This window comes from Salvelinus alpinus, chromosome 27 (assembly GCF_045679555.1).
Source record: "Salvelinus alpinus chromosome 27, SLU_Salpinus.1, whole genome shotgun sequence".
Lineage (NCBI taxonomy): Eukaryota > Metazoa > Chordata > Actinopteri > Salmoniformes > Salmonidae > Salvelinus > Salvelinus alpinus.
The window spans coordinates 34,903,406-34,922,873 of NC_092112.1; the positions used below are offsets into that span (position 1 = coordinate 34,903,406).

At 41.4% G+C, this 19,468-nt stretch overlaps 2 protein-coding genes across 5 annotated transcripts in view; one reads left to right on the top strand and one right to left on the bottom strand.

The window, feature by feature from the left end:
* The first annotated feature begins 413 nt into the window (after positions 1-413).
* Positions 414-17,052, top strand: serpina10a (serpin peptidase inhibitor, clade A (alpha-1 antiproteinase, antitrypsin), member 10a). Of its 3 annotated transcripts, none has more exons than XM_071370432.1 (7): positions 442-574; positions 2,312-2,543; positions 3,155-3,466; positions 3,743-4,024; positions 4,513-4,786; positions 8,582-8,729; positions 15,959-17,052. In XM_071370432.1, the coding sequence occupies exons 3-7, from the start codon at positions 3,178-3,180 to the stop codon at positions 16,142-16,144; spliced, it is 1,179 nt and encodes a 392-aa protein (XP_071226533.1). In that variant the 5' UTR covers positions 442-574; positions 2,312-2,543; positions 3,155-3,177; the 3' UTR covers positions 16,145-17,052. The 3 variants fall into 3 exon arrangements, with proteins under 3 accessions (XP_071226531.1, XP_071226533.1, XP_071226532.1); XM_071370431.1 differs by having other exon boundaries at positions 2,312-2,365; XM_071370430.1 differs by lacking the exon at positions 2,312-2,543 and having other exon boundaries at positions 414-574.
* Positions 16,790-19,468, bottom strand: part of ppp4r4 (protein phosphatase 4, regulatory subunit 4) — a 120,184-nt gene continuing 117,505 nt past the window's right edge. For both annotated transcript variants that reach the window (XM_071370429.1, XM_071370428.1), the window contains exon 26: positions 16,790-17,448. In XM_071370429.1, coding sequence (XP_071226530.1) covers positions 17,403-17,448 — 46 coding nt within the window. In that variant the 3' untranslated portion in view covers positions 16,790-17,402. The remainder of the gene's footprint in view (positions 17,449-19,468) is intronic.

Here is a 19,468-nt window from a genome sequence, read left to right on the forward strand (position 1 = left end):
AATCCAATCATTTTTTCATACTGCAAATACATATTGCACTATACACAATTATGTGTACGTTGTGTCTCTATAAAAGGAGTGTCCATTTTACTACGTCCAATATGAATGGGCTAATTAACAATGGGATTTAAAGTATTTTCTAAAGTTGATTATTATAAATATAATGTTATTTCTAATATTGTTATTACTGTTATTATTAAGAGTAGCATTATAAATCATGTTTTATTTGTATTACTGTTGTTACCTTGATAACTATCTAGTAATCATCACTTTTAATGCTGTTAAAAATAATGTCAATAGTATAATATTATTTGTGTTATAAAGGAGATTCACTTTATTCCTGTTTTCATATTGTTTAAACTGCTAACATTTCCTCATAAATTTGTACGAATTTCTACTCTTTGTATTCTTCTTTGCATGACTTTTACTTTGAAGAAAAATCGCCGAGTTCATGGCCTTATTCTTTCTCGGTCTTGTTTATTCCTGCCTGCGGAACGGAGGTCTTCACAGACGTATTTTATGTTATCTGTGACGTTATCCTGATCAATTTCCAGGCTGGCTTTTTAGTGCAAAAGTAAGTATTCTATCGTCCTTTCTATTTTAAAATATGAGTTGCTATTCAGTGTCGCATCATCTTCGGTGAAGAAACCCCGTTCGTTACACCCATGCTATTGAAATTGCCTACGCATAATAATATTATTGCCATGTCTCTTGCCATAACTCAAATTGATGTAAATTTTAAAGCTAGATTAGGGTTCCATTTTATTTTATACAACGATATCACGGTGTTTTGATGCACTCTTGCGTAATAGTCGCCTATTTGTCTATTCTTGAATGGTTTAAATGGTTGTGGAATGTGCACATAAATAGCACCCCATCTCCCAAGATCAGGGCCATAATCTGTTAAATCCCCCTCAAAATCAATTCAAAAAGGTACTTTAATAAAGGTCAACGAGCCTGATACAACCTACCAGCCCATCCTATTTATGTCTCAGTAGCTAGGTTTCCATCAATGATTTGTATATACAATAGATGACTGATAGGGGGCGCTGTGTTGAAGCCACCACGCCTCCATCTTGGCACTCTTTGGAAGCTATGTAAATGCATTTATTATTGTCTTCATTCGTTTTTGCCACATGTATTATATTAGACACCTTAATGCATACTTTTAAATTATGTTATGTGTTGCTAAACATACAAAACAATATATAAAGATATTTTCCTTAAAGTCTATATATTTGAGATGACTAATGGTATATGTAATTTTGTTCTTAAAACATTATTGAAATAATGTAGAATTCCATTCATTCCTATGGAGGACTTTTCCTACTGGGGAGTGCCAATATGGCTGACTAACTGGTGGCTTCAAAGCCTCTTGATGGTAGTCCTTTGTAGCTCAGTTGGTAGAGCATGGCACTTGTAAAGCCTGGGTAAGGGGTTTTAATCCCCAGCACCACCCATACATAAAATGTATGCACGCATGACTGCAAGTTGCTTTTGATAAAAGCGTCTGCTAAATGGCATATATTATTATTATATTCATGTCCAATACATAGCATCAGCATTCCAGGGTTTATGTACATAATTGGTTTCCATCTGATTGGAGATACATTTTCATACAAATATTCTAAAATCTGCATAGAGAAAATAGTGTTGACACAACTGTGGGAAGCATTAGAGTCAACATGGGCCAGCATCCCTGTGGAATGCTTTTGACACCTTGTAGAGTTCATGCTCCAACGAATTGAGGCTGTTCTGAGGGAAAAAGAGTGCAACTCAATATTAGAAAGTTGTTCCTAATATTTTGTATGGAGGTTGGATTAATACTGTCAAATTATGAAAATGATAATGCCCTTTAAGTGTAAGAGAAATTTATTTTGGCCTGCCTGGTGACATCAGCTGGTGATAAATTTAGTTAATAGACTAATAAGAAAGAGTTCCAAATCTCTCTGCCAATAACAGCTAGTTTTCAGTTTTCCCTTCCCCACTCAGAACACTCTCAGACATTCCTAGCAAAATTCATAATTGAGAAAATCCTCTTTGCGAAGAAGCAGTTTTTAAAATATTTTTTTACTATTTTAATTTAAAAGAATCTCAGTAAGGTACTTAATTGTTACCCAGAAGTGACTGGATATTCTTTAAAAAAGTCTGCATTGGACCTTGTCGGGAAGAGTGAGGTGTGCCCGACTACAGAAGTGCTCTGGTTGTCTTCCTAACTGCTCCACTTGAGCGAGGTCCAGCCTGCAGTCTTGTGCCAGTCAGTTGATTAGGGAATGCCTTGCAGGTGTGCTGATTTAGTAATCCTGCACAGGTGTGTTGGGTGAGCAGAGCTGTGGCGCAGTCTTCGGCTGGCCTGGTGCTGAAGGTAATGCAGCCTTCCACATTGCTAAACTGAGTGCCACTGTCCATAGTGATGCACTGGGAGTCCTTCAGCTACGCCTATGCCCATGTCTTTCACGGTGCCACAGACCTTTGAACAAAAATGAAGGATTTCAGCACCCAAAGAAAATAATGCAGTTACACAGGACAGACTTAGGTACAAGGTACGCATTAAAAAAGTATCAACTGATACCGACTCAATGTAGTCGGAGGTACACTCCGCTGACACTCTTCGCAAGTCAACTCCATTGAGATTTATGAAGTGGAGTTTACTCAGCTACTCTGGACACCGACAGTTTTTTAGATTAGTGACCCTATTTTGTGGAATCAGTTTTTGTTTACAGAACACTGGTAATGAATTTCGGATGACAGGCACCTGAATGACGCGCAACTAGGATCCCATACTATATACAAGATCCTAGTTGTGGTCCCGAAGCTACTGTAGCACTGTCTGCATTGCCCATCAAATGTATTATTTGTAATATGTAGGTACTTTACTGTCCTAATAAAATATTGTAATTTTAATAGCCTGTTACATATCGTACATAATTATATAAATATTAAAAAGATAGTGGACCCCAAAACCAAAATTTGTCAAATATTTCTCAGCTCGATTTTAGACCATTTGTTTTGTATGAAAATGTCAGGCAACCTTTGGTTTTGGAGTGTACTATACCTTAAACGCTAGGCAAATTAAATGTTCATGTGTTAGTGTTGAACTTAACTTTCTGAGGACACTTTGCTTAAAACATATATCTTTTGTTTCCATTGCGAGCTGAGAAAAGCGGAAGAAGAACCATGACGTCCAGACTCCTCCCCCTCCTGGCGTGCATCCCACTCCTCGCCATGCCCCTCCTGGCACAGGAGCCCAGCGCTGTGGAAATCCAGGACCTGAGCACCAGAAATGCTGACTTCGCTGCCCGGCTGTACCGTGCCATTGCTAGCACCACTGATGACAACGTCCTTCTCTCCCCATTCACCGTATCTCTGGGTTTAGCTGCATTGATGAGTGGCGCCGACGGCTCTACACGCGAGCAAATCCTTCAGGGCCTGAGTCTGAATGCTCTCGACCACCTAAGGATCCCAGGTATTTAGCCCTAGAGAATAGAGACGCAGACCAGTAAGTGGGAGGGTGGTGGGTTCAAATCCCAGGCTAGAGGAGGAAACGAACCAGTAACCGAAGAGTTCCTGGTATCAGATTATTTTGCCGTTGTGCCCTTGAGCAAGGGACTTCACCTCAAAAAAGTTACATTGCTCTGCGGCTGACCCTGTATTGTTCCCATCATTTTTCTGTTTGTTTGTGTTTGTCAGAATAAAAAATAAAAAAATACAAATGTACATTTTCAATTGTTTTCTATGCCAGAACTGTTCCAGAGTGTCCGGGATAGCATGGCCCAGAGCGGGTTTGTGAACCAGGGTATCGGCATCCTTCCCCGCCAGCAGTTCAAAGTGGACTCGACCTACCGAGACGTTGTGCAGACCAAGTATGGAGGAAATGTCCAGGGGCTGGACTACAGCGACGGGGCTGCCAAGGACACCATCAACCAGTTTTTCTCCACCTACACCAGGGAGCAGGTGAAGGAGGTGGTCAGCGCCATCGACCCCCAGACCCAGATGATGCTAATCACTGCCGTCTTCTTTCAAGGTGAGGAGTAGGCACAGGGGTTCAGTAGAACATGGTGCTTGCAACTCCAGGATAATGGGTTCGATTACCTGGAACACCCATACGCAAAAAAAGTTGCTTTGGATAAAAGCGACTGCTAAATGGCAAATGTTATTATTATTATATTATACAGTATTTTACACCTTATTTTATGACCTTTTGTAAACATAACCATGCCCCCAGGCTGAAGCGCAAAGGGCAGAAGTGTCTGGGAATGAGATTATTGTAAGCACAGTCTGTTTATAAACATATCTTTCCAGGTGCCATTCACTGCCGTTGTTGCATTGAACAAGGCACCTAACATCTAAAAAAAAATGCTCTATTAGCACTGCTTTGTGGGTGATGCTGTGCTGCTCCCAGCCTTGTTCGTGTGTAAGTGAGGTTGGGTATTGTGACATCAACATATATTTCAGTTGTGACAGCAACATGTCTCTTTTCTATTTGATTCCCTTTTCTGTTTCTCTCACCAGGCCAGTTTGCCCTCACCTTCAATACCAGCTTCACCCAGGACGAGCGCTTCTACGTGAACAAGTACAAAATTGCCATGGTCCCCATGATGTTCCGCTCCGACAAGTACCACCTGGCGTACGACCGCTCTCTCAAACTGGGTGTCCTGAAGCTGCCCATGACGGGTGGTGCCGCCATGCTGGTGCTTCTGCCCGACGAGGACGTGGACTACACCTCCATCGACGAGGAGATCACAGGAGAACGCTTCCAAGGCTGGCTCAAACAACTCAAGAGGACGTAGGTTGGATTGGACTACAACAATGGAATGGGTTGCTTATATGTAGTTCATGGGTCGTTCAACCTAAAAATGCATCAGATTGTGCTGAAATCGTTTCTGTAGTTAAAAACAAATAAGATTAGCATTCCTGAAACATTATTTAGTTGAAATATAATTTGATCTGAGAAATTAAGCTAATTAATTGCACCCAATTTTGCCATTTTAATTTCTAGGATTCATATAATTTTCAATAAATATAGTACCTAACTTCCGATTTGGACCAAAATTCTTCCTAACTTTGGTAGAGCTCTATTTTCGTCTGGTGTTAAGTCAGCTCAATTTTCAAAGGCACACTAGTTTGTGATTTCGACCTGATAAAGCCAGCGCTCTTCAATTCTTAAACGCTAGTGCCAGGATTGGTAATTTACCTGTCTTATATGAGCGCGCTGATGTGGGAGGGGTGGCAATATCTGAGGTGTGTCCTTAAAAACGTGCGCCAAAGCACCAATTTCAGTATGCGCTGGTGGAGATGTTTAAGACCAACCGAAAGCTGGTCTTAGCGGCAACGTGGTTAGTTATGCCATGGATTCTGACTACAGAAGCTCAGCCTATCCAGATGTGATACACAGTGCCCATATGCACATGGAACAAGAAAGATGTGCTCTTTGTGCCCGTAAACCTCGTATTTAGAAACAGAAAAAAATATGTTTTTTGTTGTTATGCCCAATGCATTCACCAAGTAGTCAAGACTATCAATATGTGAGACCGCTTTAAAATTCATCTTTAAAAAGCTTTAATAAAATATGCAGATTATCAGCAGAAAAACAGTGATTGGACATCCTCCTTTTTATCTATGCAGGCTATTTAGCCAGCTCCTGTTATTATTTTGGATGTGCGTAAAAAACCCTCCATGTAGGCTATGCAGTGCATTCGGAAAGTATTTAAACTTTTTCCACATTTTGTTACTTTACAGCCTTATTCTAAAATGGATGAAATTGTTTTTTTGTCCTCAATCTACACACAATACCCCATAATGATGAAGCAAAAACAGATTTAAAAAAAACCCTGAAATATCACATTTACATAAGTATTCAGACCCTTTACTCAGTACTTTGTTGAAGCACCTTTGGCAGAGATTACAGCCTCGAGTCTTCTTCGGTATGAAGCTTGGCACACTGGTATTTGGGGAGTTTCTCCAATTCTTCACTGCAGATCCTGAAGCTCTGTCAGGTTGGATGGGGAGCGACACTGCACAGCTATTTTCAGGTCTCTCCAGAGATGTTCAATCGGGTTCAAGTCCGGGCACTGGCTGGGCCAGTCAAGGACATGCAGAGACTTGTCCCGAAGCCACTTCTACGTTGTCTTGGCTGTGTGCTTTGGGTCGTTGTCCTGTTGGAAGGTGAACGTTTGCCCCAGTCGGAGGTCCTGAGGTCCGGGCTCTAGAGCAGGTTTTCATCAAGGATCTCTCTGTACATTGCACTGTTCATCTTTCCCTTGATTCTGACTAGTCTCCCAGTCCCTGCCACTGAAAAACATCCCCACAGCATGATGAGGCCACCGCATAGCTTCACCATAGGCATGGTGCCAGGTTTCTTCCAGAAGTAATGCTTGGCATTCAGGCCATAGAGTTCAATATTGGTTTCATCAGACCAGAGAATCTTGTATCTCATGGTCTTAAAGTCCTTTAGGTGCCTTTTGACAAACTGTCATGTGTCTTTTACTGAGGAGTGGCTTCAGTCTGGCCACTCTACCATAAAGGCCTGATTGGTGGAGTGCAGCAGAGATGGTTGTCCTTCTGGAAAGTTCTATCATTTCCACTGCGGAACTCTGGACGTCTGTCAGAGTGACCATCAGGTTCTTGGTCACCTCCATGACCAAGGCCCTTCTCCCCACCAATTACACAGTTTGGCCGGGTCGGCCAGCTCAAACTTATTTTATTTAAGAATGATGGAGGTCACTGTGTTCTTGGGGATTTTCAATGCTGCAGACATTTGTTGGTACACTTCCCCAGATCTGTGCCTCAACACAATCCTGTCTCAGAGCTCTACTGACAATTCCTTCGATCTCGTGGCTTGGTTTTTGCTCTGACATGCACTGTCAACTGTGGGACCTTATATAGACAGGTATGTGCCTTTACAAATCAATGTCCAATCAATTGAATTTACCACAGGTGGACTCCAATCAAGTTGTAGAAACATCTCAAGGATGATCAATGGAAACAGGATGCACCTGAGCTCAATTTCGAGTTCATAGCAAAGGGTCTGAAATTATTATGTAAATAAGGTATTTCTGTTTATTGTTTTTTTATACATTTGCAAACATTTCAAAAAACCTATTTTCGCTTTGTCATTATGGGATATTGTGTGTAGATTAGAGATTTTTATTTAATCAATTTTAGAATAATGCTGTAACGTAACAACAACAAAAAAACAAGCCGTAGTAGGCCACCCTTACCCTACTATAACGAAAGTTGGTTCAACACCAAAGCATCTGGTGTCTTTTGTGAACGCTGCGTGTAACACATCCGGTGTCAGGATAAATAAAATGCAAGGTCTGCTAACTTTCTTTAATTATGTTTAATTACCGCAAACAATGAATGGCAAATGCAATTTTCGTATATACGGGTTCGCTGTTTCACCGCGCAGGATGAACAGAGAACTGGCAAGAAGTACGTAAACAGCTGTTCTTATACCGTGATGACGTAGTTTCAACGCGTCTGTTAGCCTATCACAGTAGAGGCTGGGCTTGGTTTAGACTTTGCCCCCCTTTGCTGGCCCTTTGTCCAAGCCCCTTGGCGCGTTCCTTTGTTCACATCTGGTTGCTGGGTAGATTAGCTCCGTCTTGGGTCTGTCGATTCTACACTAAAACAGTTCCTAATATGGTATTGTCCAGTATTCTAACCTCCTCGTTGGTCTAGAGAGATGCACCCCTCCCCTCTCCAGACTGTCCACAACTTTTATGGCCTGTGTTGGTCAGTCCTTACACCTACACACCCACACCCCTCTGTATAGTTTGTGTATGTGTGTAACAAAACAATATTCCTCTTCAACCAATATGCTAACAGGCTATTATGCTTAAACATAAATCCTAACACTTTCTTATCCTGGCCATTCATTAGCTAAGTAGCCTATCCATAAAAGGTTTCTAAATGTTCTACTCATGCATACTCAATTTGGCTTGTATCTGTCACCATTTCCAGAGTGCCTCTTGTCCGGTTACCAGAGGAGTGCTCCTTCAAGCATAGGCTATTCAGATTATTTCAGTCCTATAACGCCATATCAACGGTAGGCCTAGGCTATATTTTGCTTATTGAGAACGTGCCTCACACATACAATACAATTTACGGGAGCTTATAGTATTTTTTATTTGAGAAGTGCAATGCGTAAAGGCCTATACTCATTGAAGCCAAATGGGTTGTTACTGTAGTTTATGCTATTTAGTAAACTGTAGTATGAATCAACAATGGACTAGGATGAGAATATTCTGTGCCGCCAGCCGAATTGGAGTTGATGAAAAAGGAAGGCATAAATATCATACCCCAACAAAAATGCTAACCTCCCGTTATTGGTAATGGTGCGAGTTAGCATGTTTTGGGGGCATGAAAATACCCTCAAATAAAAGGTGTCAGTCGCCTCATATAAAACATTTGATCTCAAATCCAAAATGCTGGAGAATAGAGCCAATGCTGATAGAGCAAATGCTGGAGTATATATTATAATAATTTACTCATTTGCTTTTTTAGAACTTCAAACACTCAACCATTGGCCATATGACCCATTCCTAATGATTATGATGTCACTTCTGGTGCATTGCAGAAGGCTGGAGGTGCAGCTGCCTAGATTTATACTGGAGCAGTCATACTCCCTGCAGAAGGTCCTGCCAGGCCTGGGGATCAGCGAGGTCTTCCAGGACAGCGCTGACTTCTCTGGCATCGGTGGGGAAACGGGCCTGAGGCTCTCTGAGGTCAGTGTATGTGTGTGAGCTGGTGTTTCTCCATTAGTGTGTGTGTGTATCTGTCATTGAGTGTGCATATCTGTGTGTTCTTCATCAGTGTGTATGTGTTTCTCCCTCATGTACATGTCTGTCACAGTGTGTCTCCATATGTCACTTGACGGCCTCTTGCTCAAGTGTTAGACTGAGATAATGGAGGAGTGATAGATACCCACTGTGGGGTGGGTGGGGGACTATAAATAATTTTAGATGCATCCCACTTCCGGGAGTGTTTTGAATGTCCACCTGTGGTTACTTTATACTGTTTGGGTTAATTGTCTCTGTGAAAGGGAAGACAGGAATAGGCATCTTGCTGAAGGCCTGCATTTTGTGGTGTCCTTAATGTCTAAGCAAGGGCTCTTTGGTAACTTGTGGCCACTGAGAAATACTTTTTACTAACAGAAAATGAAAAGCTTCATAATATTCCCAAAGCAATGTGTCTCATCAGAGCCCCAAGTGAATACAAGTGAGTTGCTACAAAATCATTATAAAGTGATTAAAATAATAATATATTATGTGATAATATATATCAGTGCTTTCCCAAAGTTAAATTGGCAAACTGATTTCTTTGGTAACATTATTCTCAGAATGTCATGCATTCATTCACAGTAAAGACAAAGCCTTCCAGAGTAAGACAAGTCAAGGTTAGTACATTTAAAAAGGTTAGTGCATTTAAAAAAAAATATTTAAAAAGGTTAGTATGTTTAAAAAGGTTAGTACGTTTAAAAAGGTTAGTACATTCAAAAAGGTTAGTGCATTCACATCCGGTATGACACGAGGGAGAGCTCGGTTTGTTGTATTGAACGTTTTGAAAGTCCCCCCAAAAATGTGGTTACTAGCTACCTTTTGAATTTGAATCCTGTGATGCGGTTAGCCGTAGTTAAAGTATTTACTCCCCTAGACTTTTTCCACATTTTGTTGCGTTACAAAGTGGGGTTAAAATTGATTGTCTTTTTTGTCAACAATCTACACAAAATACTCTAAAGTCAAAGTGAAAGGAACATTTTTATTGATTTTACAAACTATAGAAACACCTTTGGCAGCAATTATTTATTTTTGGATGAGTCTCTTAAGAGATTTGCACACCTGGATTGTGCAATATTTGCCCATTATTATTTGTACAATCCTTCAAGCTCTATCAAGTTGGTTGTTGATCATCGCTACACAGCCATTTAAGTCTTGCCATAGATTTTCAAATAGATTTAAGTAAAAACTGTAATTAGGCCACTCAGGAACATTCAATGTCATCTTGGTAAGCAACTCTAGTGTAGATTTGGCTGTGTGTTTTAGGGTTATTGTCCTACTGAAAGGTGAATTTGTCTCTGTGTCTGTTGGAAATCTGACTAAACCAGGTTTTCCTCTAGGATTTTGCCTGTGCTTAGCTACATTCAGTTTCTGATCATCCTGAAAAACTCCCCAGTTCTTGCCGATGGCAAGTATACCCATAACATGATGCAGCCACCACCATGCTTTAAATTATGGAGAGTGGTACACAGTGATGTGTTGTGCTGGATTTGCCCCAAATATAACAGTTTGTATTTAGGACAAAAAGTTAATTCCTTTGCCACATTTTTTACAGTATTACTTATTGCCCTGTTGCCAACAGGATGTGTCTTTTGGGGTATTTAAAAAAATTCTGTACAGGCTTCCTTTTCACTCTTGTCATTAAGGTTAGTGTTTTGTAGTAACTATAATATTGATGTTTCATCCTCAGTTTTCTCCTATCACAACCATTAACTATTTAAAAATCACCATTGGCCTCATGGTGAAATCCCTGAGTGGTTGTCTTTTTCTCCTGCAACTCAGTTCGGAAGGAGGTCTGTATCTTTGTAGTGACTGTTGAACATCCACTTGTATTGATCATATCTTCACTAATGCTGCAGAGCTATGCTCCAAAGCAATATCAGTTTCCATTCCTGGATGTAGTGACCCTAACATTGTGGCAATAACAAGGAAATACAAAGTGCCAAATGTTGGGCCTAAAGTAATTTATAAGAGATAATACAAAATGTTTCCTCAGGATTTGTTTGTTGAAGACAATGTATGTTGGTCTGATGTGTGTGAGGAAGTGAATCCAAATGCAGCACTGCAAGTATTTGTAAAAGTATTAATGCCAATTGTTTATAAGCATGCACATGTTAAGTAACTAACTGTGCGAACTGTTGTAGCCCCCTGGATTGATGATGAATTGCAAAATTGTATGGTTCAAGGAAATTATGCAAAAGAGGTGGCAAACACGCCGGGCTGCTCAGCTGATTGGTTGACATACTGTAAATTGAGAAATGTGACTAAACTTAACAAAAAGAAGAATACATTATATTACCAAACACAGATAAATGACATAAAACACAATGGAGAAAACTTTGATGTACCTTAAATAATATCATGGGTGGAAAACCCAATTCATCTTCATTGTTCATTGAAGTTGATGGTTCATTTATAACAAAACCTTTCGATATTGCCAGTCAATTCAATGACTATTTCACTAGTAAAACTCCGTAGTGAAATGACAACATTGAACCATCACAGTATTTTTGAACAACCTACAGTGAGGGAAAAAAGTATTTGATCCCCTGCTGATTTTGTACGTTTGCCCACTGACAAAGAAATTATCAGTCTATAATTTTAATGGTAGGTTTATTTGAACAGTGAGAGACAGAATAACAACAAAAATATTAAGAAAAATGCATGTCAAAAATGTTATAAATTGATTTGCATTTTAATGAGGGAAATAAGTATTTGACCCCTTCTCAATCAAAAAGATTTCTGGCTCCCAGGTGTCTTTCATACAGGTAACGAACGGAGATTAGGAGCACACTCTTAAAGGGAGTGCTCCTAATCTCAGTTTCTTACCTGTATAAAAGATACCTGTCCACAGAAGCAATCAATCAATCAGATTCCAAACTCTCCACCATGGCCAAGACCAAAGAGCTCTCCAAGGATGTCAGGGACAAGATTGTAGACCTACACAAGGCTGGAATGGGCTACAAGACCACCGCCAAGCAGCTTGGTGAGAAGGTGACAACAGTTTCTGTGATTATTCGCAAATGGAAGAAACACAAAAGAACTGTCAATCTCCCTCAGCCTGGGGCTCCATGCAAGATCTCACCTCGTGGAGTTGCAATGATCATGAGAACGGTGAGGAATCAGCCCAGAACTACACAGGAGGATCTTGTCAATGATCTCAAGGCAGCTGGGACCATTGTCATCAAGAAAACAATTGGTAACACACTATGCCGTGAAGGACTGAAATCCTGCAGCGCCCGCAAGGTCCCCCTGCTCAAGAAAGCACATATACATGCCCGTCTGAAGTTTGCCAATGAACATCTGAATGATTCAGAGGACAACTGGGTGAACGTGTTGTGGTCAGATGAGACCAAAATGGAGTTCTTTGGCATCAACCCAACTTGCCGTGTTTGGAGGAGGAGGAATGCTGCCTATGACCCCAAGAAACCATCCCCACCGTCAAACATGGAGGTGGAAACATTATGCTTTGGGGGTGTTTTTCTGCTAAAGGGACAGGACAACTTCACCGCATCAAAGGGACGATGGACGGGGCCATGTACCGTCAAATCTTGGGTGAAAACCTCCTTCCCTCAGCCAGGGTATTGAAAATGGGTCGTGGATGGGTATTCCAGCATGACAATGACCCAAAACACACGGCCAAGGCAACAAAGGAGTGGCTCAAGAAGAAGCACATTAAGGTCCTGGAGTGGCCTAGCCAGTCTCCAGACCTTAATCCCATAGAAAATCTGTGGAGGGAGCTGAAGGTTCGAGTTGCCAAACGTCAGCCTCGAAACCTTAATGACTTGAAGAAGATCTGCAAAGAGGAGTGGGACAAAATCCCTCCTGAGATGTGTGCAAACCTGGTGGCCAACTACAAGAAACGTCTGACCTCTGTGATTGCCAACAAGGGTTTTGCCACTAAGTCATGTTTTGCAGAGGGGTCAAATACTTATTTCCCTCATTAAAATGCAAATCAATTCATAACATTTTTGACATGCGTTTTTCTGGATTTTTTTGTTGATATTCTGTCTCTCACTGTTCAAATAAACCTACCATTAAAATTATAGACTGATCATTTCTTTGTCAGTGGGCAAACGTACAAAATCAGCAGGGGATCAAATACTTTTTTCCCTCACTGTATCTAATAAGGAAAGAGAAGGATTGCTGTTTTGAATTTGGTCAAGTTAGTGTGGGAGAGGTGGAAAAACTATTGTTATCAATAATGATAAGCCACCAGGTATAGACAACCTTGATGGGAAACTATTGAGAATGGTAGCAGACTTTATTGCCACCGCTATTTTCTATATTTTTAACCAAAGCATAAAGGAGTGTGTGTGTGTGTTTAACTATACTTGTAGGGACCAGAAGACCCCACAAGTATAGTAAACCAGAAACAAATTGACCAACTGGGGACATTTTGTTAGTCCCCACAAGGTCAAATGCTATTTCTAGTAGGTTAAGGCTCGAATTAGTGTTAGGTTTATAATTAGATTTAGCTAGGGTTAGTTTTAGGGTTAGGAGACACATTTAGGTTTAGGATGAGGTTTTGGGGTTAAGGTTAGGGTAAGGGAAAATAGGATTTTGAATGGGACTGAATTGTGTGTCCCACAAGGTTAGTTATACAAGACTGTGTATGTGTCCACAGGTGTGGAAGGAAGCTAAAGTAATTCCACTGCCTAAAAAATAGTAAAGCACCCTTTGCTGGCTCTAACAGCCCCCCAATCAGTTTTCTGCCTGTTCTTAGTAAAATGATGGCAAGGATTGTGTTTTGCCAAATACAATGCTATTTTTACATCAACAAATACCCTTCAATTCATTACAATTTCATCTCTTATCAAAATGAAAAGAAACCAATAAATACATTTACCCAATAAATGTATGTAAAATGCAGTTTCCCCGACCCTGACTTTGAATACCAGTGCTCGAAGACCTAAACCAACTGGAGTTGTACTTAAAGGGTGGGACCATTGAGCAAGTTGAAGAAGCTAAACTCCTAGGTATAACATTGGATGGTCAATTATCATGGTCAAGTCATACTGACAAAGTTGTTGTGAAGACTGTTATAAAAAGATGTTATGCATTTTCTTACACAAACCAACTGTAGTAGTTGTTCTGGTCTTGTCCCGTCTTGATTACTGTCCTGTAATATGGTCAAGTGCAGTGAAGAAAGACCTAGCAAAGCTGCAGCTGGCTTAAAACAGAGCAGCACACCTTGCCCTTAACTGCACATACAGAACTAACATCAACAGTATGCATGCCAGTCTTTCCTGGTTGAGGGTTAAACAAGAGATTAACTGCTTCTCTTCTAGGTATGAGAAATATTACTGTGACAAATTTCAGATTGTCTGCATAATCAAATCAAATTCAGCTCAAACATCCATACAAACCCCACAAGACATGCCGCCAGGGGTCTCTTCCCAAGCCCAAAACGAATTCACGGCAACGCAGTTTTATACAGAGCCATAATTGCATAGAGATTCTCCAATTACTCAAGCAAACAGTAAAATTACCTGTAAAAAAACGGATTAAAAAACAACTCATGGAACGGCGGGGACTATAAGGACACACACAAAAACACACATTTGTTTTTGCATTGTTTGTACATTCGGAATGTATTAAGACCCCTTGACTTTCCTTATTTTGTTACGTTACAACCTTATTCTAAAATTGATTTACATTGTTTTATTCCTGATCAATCTACAAGCAATACCCCATAATGACAAAGCAAAAGAAGGGTTTTCAAAATTTGTGCAAATTTATAAATAAATACAAAACATTTACATAAGTATTCAGACCCTTTACTCAGTACTTTGTTGAAGCACCTTTGGCAGCGATTACAGCCTCAAGTCTTCTTGGGTATGACGCTACAAGCTTGGCACACCTGTATTTGGGGAGTTTCTCTCATTCTTCTCTGCAGATCCTCTCAAGCTCTGTCAGGTTGGATGGGGAGCGTCGCTGCACAGCTATTTTCAGTTCTCTCCAGAGATGTTCGATCGGGTTCAAGGCCGGGCTCTGCCTGGGCGTCTCAAGGACATTCAGACTTGTCCCGAAGCCACTCCTGCATTGTCTTGGCTGTGTGTTTAGGGTCGTTGTCCTGTTGGAAGGTGAACCTTCACCCTAGTCTGAGGTCCTGAGCGCTCTGGAGCAGGTATTCATCAAGGATCTCTCTGTACTTTGCTCCGTTCATCTTTCCCTCGATCCTGATGAGTCTCCCAGTCCCTGCCGCTGAAAAACATCCCCACAGCATGACGCTTCCATCACCATGCTTCACCGTAGGGAGGGTACTAGGTTTCCTCCAGATGTGAAGTTTGGCATTCAGGCCAAAGAGTTCAATCTGGGTTTCATCAGACCAGAGAATCTTGTTCATGGTCTGAGAGTCTTTAGGTGCCTTTTGGCAATTTCAAGCGGGCTGTCATGCGCCTTTTACTGAGGAGTGCCTTCCAACATCATGGCTTGGTTTTTGCTCTGACATGCACTGTCAACTGTGGAACCTTATATAGACAGGTGTGTGCTTTTGAAATCATGTCCAATCAATTGAATTTACCACAGGTGGACTCTAATCAAGTTGTATAAACATCAAGAAGGATCAATGGAAACAGGATGCACCTGAGCTCAATTTTGAGTCTCATAGCAAAGCGTCTGAATACTTATGTAAATAAGGTATTTGTAATTCATTTGCCAAAATTTCTAAAAACCTGTTTTCGCTTTGTCATTATGGGGTATTGTGTGTAGATTGACATTTTTTTTTTTTTGTGTCAATTTTAAAACAAGGCTGTAAGTAACAAAATGTGGAAAAAGTCAAGGGGTCTGAATACTTTCCAAATGCACTGTATATTGTTGTATTTTACATTTGTGTGACTTTCCTTGTCTATCCGTGTTTTGTTACTTGTCATGTTGTGTTTTTTGTGGACCCAAAAGCTAATGGGGGATCTAAATAAACAAGGAAGCTGCCTTTTCGAAAGGCCATCATTAGGCTTCCATCAGCTTCGTGCTGCCAGTTGTCTATTAGCACTATTATGCCAACTCCTTGCCACTCTTTGTCAATGTCATGACAATGGCAATTGGCTTGACCAGGATACTGGACAGCAATGGAGTAGGCAAGAGCACAAACAGATCTGGGGCCAGTTGGCAGCATTATTCACTTTCCTGACATCTTAACCATACAATCCTTTCTTAGCTTTATTCTGTGGTTTCAGGTTGTGCACAAGGCGGCCATCACCGTGGACGAGACCAGCAGCACCGGGAATGCTCATGCCCCGAACATCTTCGCTAGTCTACCTCCTCGGCTCACCGTCAACCGGCCTTTCCTCTTCCTCATTTACCACCAGGCCACCAGCAGCATTCTCTTCATGGGCAGGGTGATCGACCCCACCAAGAAGTAACTGCAACCGTAACCATTGTCATATAGGTGTTTGTGGTTGAGTAATAACACTGTAACTAATGGTCTTGTCTGCCTGTATTGTCCTCTTATAAACACACAAGTTGCAGGGCACCATAGGAGTCTGTGTAGATAGTATTAATGCATCCTTTTGGTGATTTACTTGGTGAACTATAGGTCATATTCAGATATAGTGACACGAGGTCAGATTGCAATTGGACAAAATGTCTAGTTTTCATTATTTGCATACCAATATGCTGAGCAGTTATGTAATTGCCTTCATCTTAAGTACTACTCTCCATCTCTTTTTTTCTCCCTCCCTTTACGAGGCTTAATTTGTCATTTTAAAGGCGCTGAACATGTTTAGCCTGCTGTACTCTAAAATTATAACATTTGCACTATGTAACCTATAGGGACCAATTGTGTTTAAAACAGAACAAAGGACTAACAAACTCTGTGGTGTTTTCCGGGACACAGATTAAGCCTAGTCCTGGACTAAAAACGACTTTAGGAGATTCTCCATTGAACATGCTTTTTAGTCCAGGACTAGGTTTAATCTGTGTCCGAGAGAACCTGCCCCAAAAAGTCATTCACTGACTTATGCTTTATATTAGAATAAGAAAGTAAGTAAGTTGAGCTCATTATCATGTCACATATTCAACACAGGTTTATTGATTGGGTGGTGAGGGTTGGCATGGGTGGATCACTCAGGCGCTTCAGAGGCACCAGGCACAATCTCATTTGTGGGATGGAGAAATTCCGGTACCAATCACAAGTGTTGGATCATTTGGTCTTCAAATAGCCATTTGGGAAAATATAAAACATAAGAGAAGAGACTTTTCAAAGCATGCTATAATACAGAAAATAATTGCCAATAAATAAAGGTACAAATAAAATGCATACTGTTACATATTTTGTTTGTAATTACTTATTTTTTGTTGAATGGAACGAGTTACGAGTATTTGTGGAATAAGGCAGAGATGGGTTCGATGTCTGTTCTGTTTCCCATTGGCGTAATTAAGACTCCGGACGTCTTTCCCCCGCAAGCCAATGTTGAAGTGTTTATTAGGGTTTGTTTGTCATTTGGAACCTGAAGCAGGGGGAGGACAGATGCACACTTTTGACAACTTGAGATAGATGAAGGAGGATGACCATCGGAGCAGGGGTGTAGTGGTCGTGGCCACCCGGTTCTTCACAATGCCTTGACCTCAAGGTCATTGCCGGGGACTAAGGGTTCTGTCATCGCCCCCATATAGCCAGCTTCACTCCCTCCCCGACTGCATACCGAAAGAGTTGGACTTCCTTTGTCTGGAAAACAGAACAGAATACAGGAGGTGCAGGTAAGCATTGGGTAAACAAGTTAATAAGTAGTAAACAAGGAGTGACCTATGCCAAATCGACCCCTAGCTCCCGCCCCTACATACGAGTTGGGCAATTTCTCCTGGCAAAGGCTGGTATGAGTGCAGGTTCTGATTATTTGAATCGGGGGTGTTAAAGCTGAGAAGATGAGGTGTATGCGATATGGTACAAATTCCACCTGGCCAATCTCATTCCAAAATCATGGGCATTAATATGAAGTTGGTCCACCCGTTGCTGCTATAACAGGCTCCACACTTCTGGGAATGCTTTCCACTAAAATTTGGAACATTGCTGCGGGGACTTGCTTCCATTCAGCCACAAGCATTAGTAAGGTTGGGCAGTGATGTTGGGCGATTAGGCCTGGCTCACAGTCGGCGCACCAATTCCTTACAACGGTGTTTGATGCGGTTGAGGTCAGGGATCTGTGCAGGCCACTCAAGTTCTTCCATCCCATTATAGTCGTGGCAAAAAGTTTAGAAAATGACACAAATATTAATTTCCACAAAGTTTGCTGCTTCAGTGTCTTTATATTTTTGTCAGATGTTACTATGGAATACTGAAGTATAATTACAATAATTTCATAAGTGTCAAAGGCTTTTATTGACAATTACATGAAGTTGATGCAAAGAGTCAATATTTGCAGTGTTGACCCTTCTTTTTCAAGACCTCTGCAATCCGCCCTGTCATGCTGTCAATTAACTTCTGGACCACATCCTGACTGATGGCAGCCCATTCTTGCATAATCAATGCTTGGAGTTTGTCAGAATTTGTGGGTTTTTGTTTGTCCACCCGCCTCTTGAGGACTGGCCACAAGTTCTCAATGGGATTAAGGTCTGGGGAGTTTCCTGGCCATGGACCCAAAATATCAATGTTTTGTTCCCCGAGCCACTTAGTTACCACTTTTGCCTTATGGCAAGGTGCTCCATCATGCTGGAAAATGCATTGTTCGTCACCAAACTGTTCCTGGATGGTTGGCAGAAGTTGCTCTCGGAAGATGTGTTGGTACCATTCTTTATTCATGGCTGTGTTCTTAGGCAAAATTGTGAGTGAGCCCACTCCCTTGGCTGAGAAGCAACCCCACACATGAATGGTCCCAGGATGCTTTACTGTTGGCATGACACAGGACTGATGGTAGCGCTCACCTTGTCTTCTCCGGACCCAAACAATCGGAAAGGGGATTCATCAGAGAAAATGACTTTACTCCAGTCCTCAGCAGTCCAATCCCTGTACCTTTTGCAGAATATCAGTCTGTCCCTGATGTTTTTCCTGGAGAGAAGTGGCTTCCTTGCTGCCCTTCTTGACACCAGGCCATCCTCCAAAAGTCTTTGCCTCACTGTGCTTGCAGATGCACTCACACCTGCCTGCTGCCATTCCTGAGCAAGCTCTGTACTGGTGGTGCCCCGATCCCGCAGCTGAATTAACTTTAGGAGACGGTCCTGGCGCTTGCTGGACTTTCTTGGGCGCTCTGAAGCCTTCTTCACAACAATAGAACCGCTCTCCTTGAAGTTCTTGATGATCCGATAAATGGTTGATTTAGGTGCAATCTTACTGGCAGCAATATCCTTGCCTGTGAAGCCCTTTTTGTGCAAAGCAATGATGACGGCACGTGTTTCCTTGCAGGTAACCATGGTTGACAGAGGAAGAACAATGATTCCAAGCACCACCTTCCTTTTGAAGCTTCCAGTCTGTTTTTCGAACTCAATCAGCATGGCAGAGTGATCTCCAGCCTTGTCCTTGTCAACACTCACACCTGTGTTAACGAGAGAATCACTGGCATGATGTCAGCTGGTCCTTTTGTGGCAGGGCTGAAATGCAGGGGAACTGTTTTTGGGGGATTCAGTTCATTTGCATGGCAAAGAGGGATTGCAATTAATCTGATCACTCTTCATAACATTCTGGAGTATATGCAAATTGCCATCATACAAACTGAGGCAGCAGACTTTGTGAAAATGTATATTTGTGTCATTCT

Coding starts and splice junctions, on each gene's coding strand:
- serpina10a (XM_071370430.1), top strand. CDS start 3,178: ATGACGTCCAGACTCCTCCCCCTCCTGGCGTGCATCCCACTCCTCGCC. Junction 3,467..3,742: donor CGACCACCTAAGGATCCCAG/GTATTTAGCCCT, acceptor TTTCTATGCCAG/AACTGTTCCAGAGTGTCCGG. Junction 4,787..8,581: donor CTCAAACAACTCAAGAGGAC/GTAGGTTGGATT, acceptor GGTGCATTGCAG/AAGGCTGGAGGTGCAGCTGC.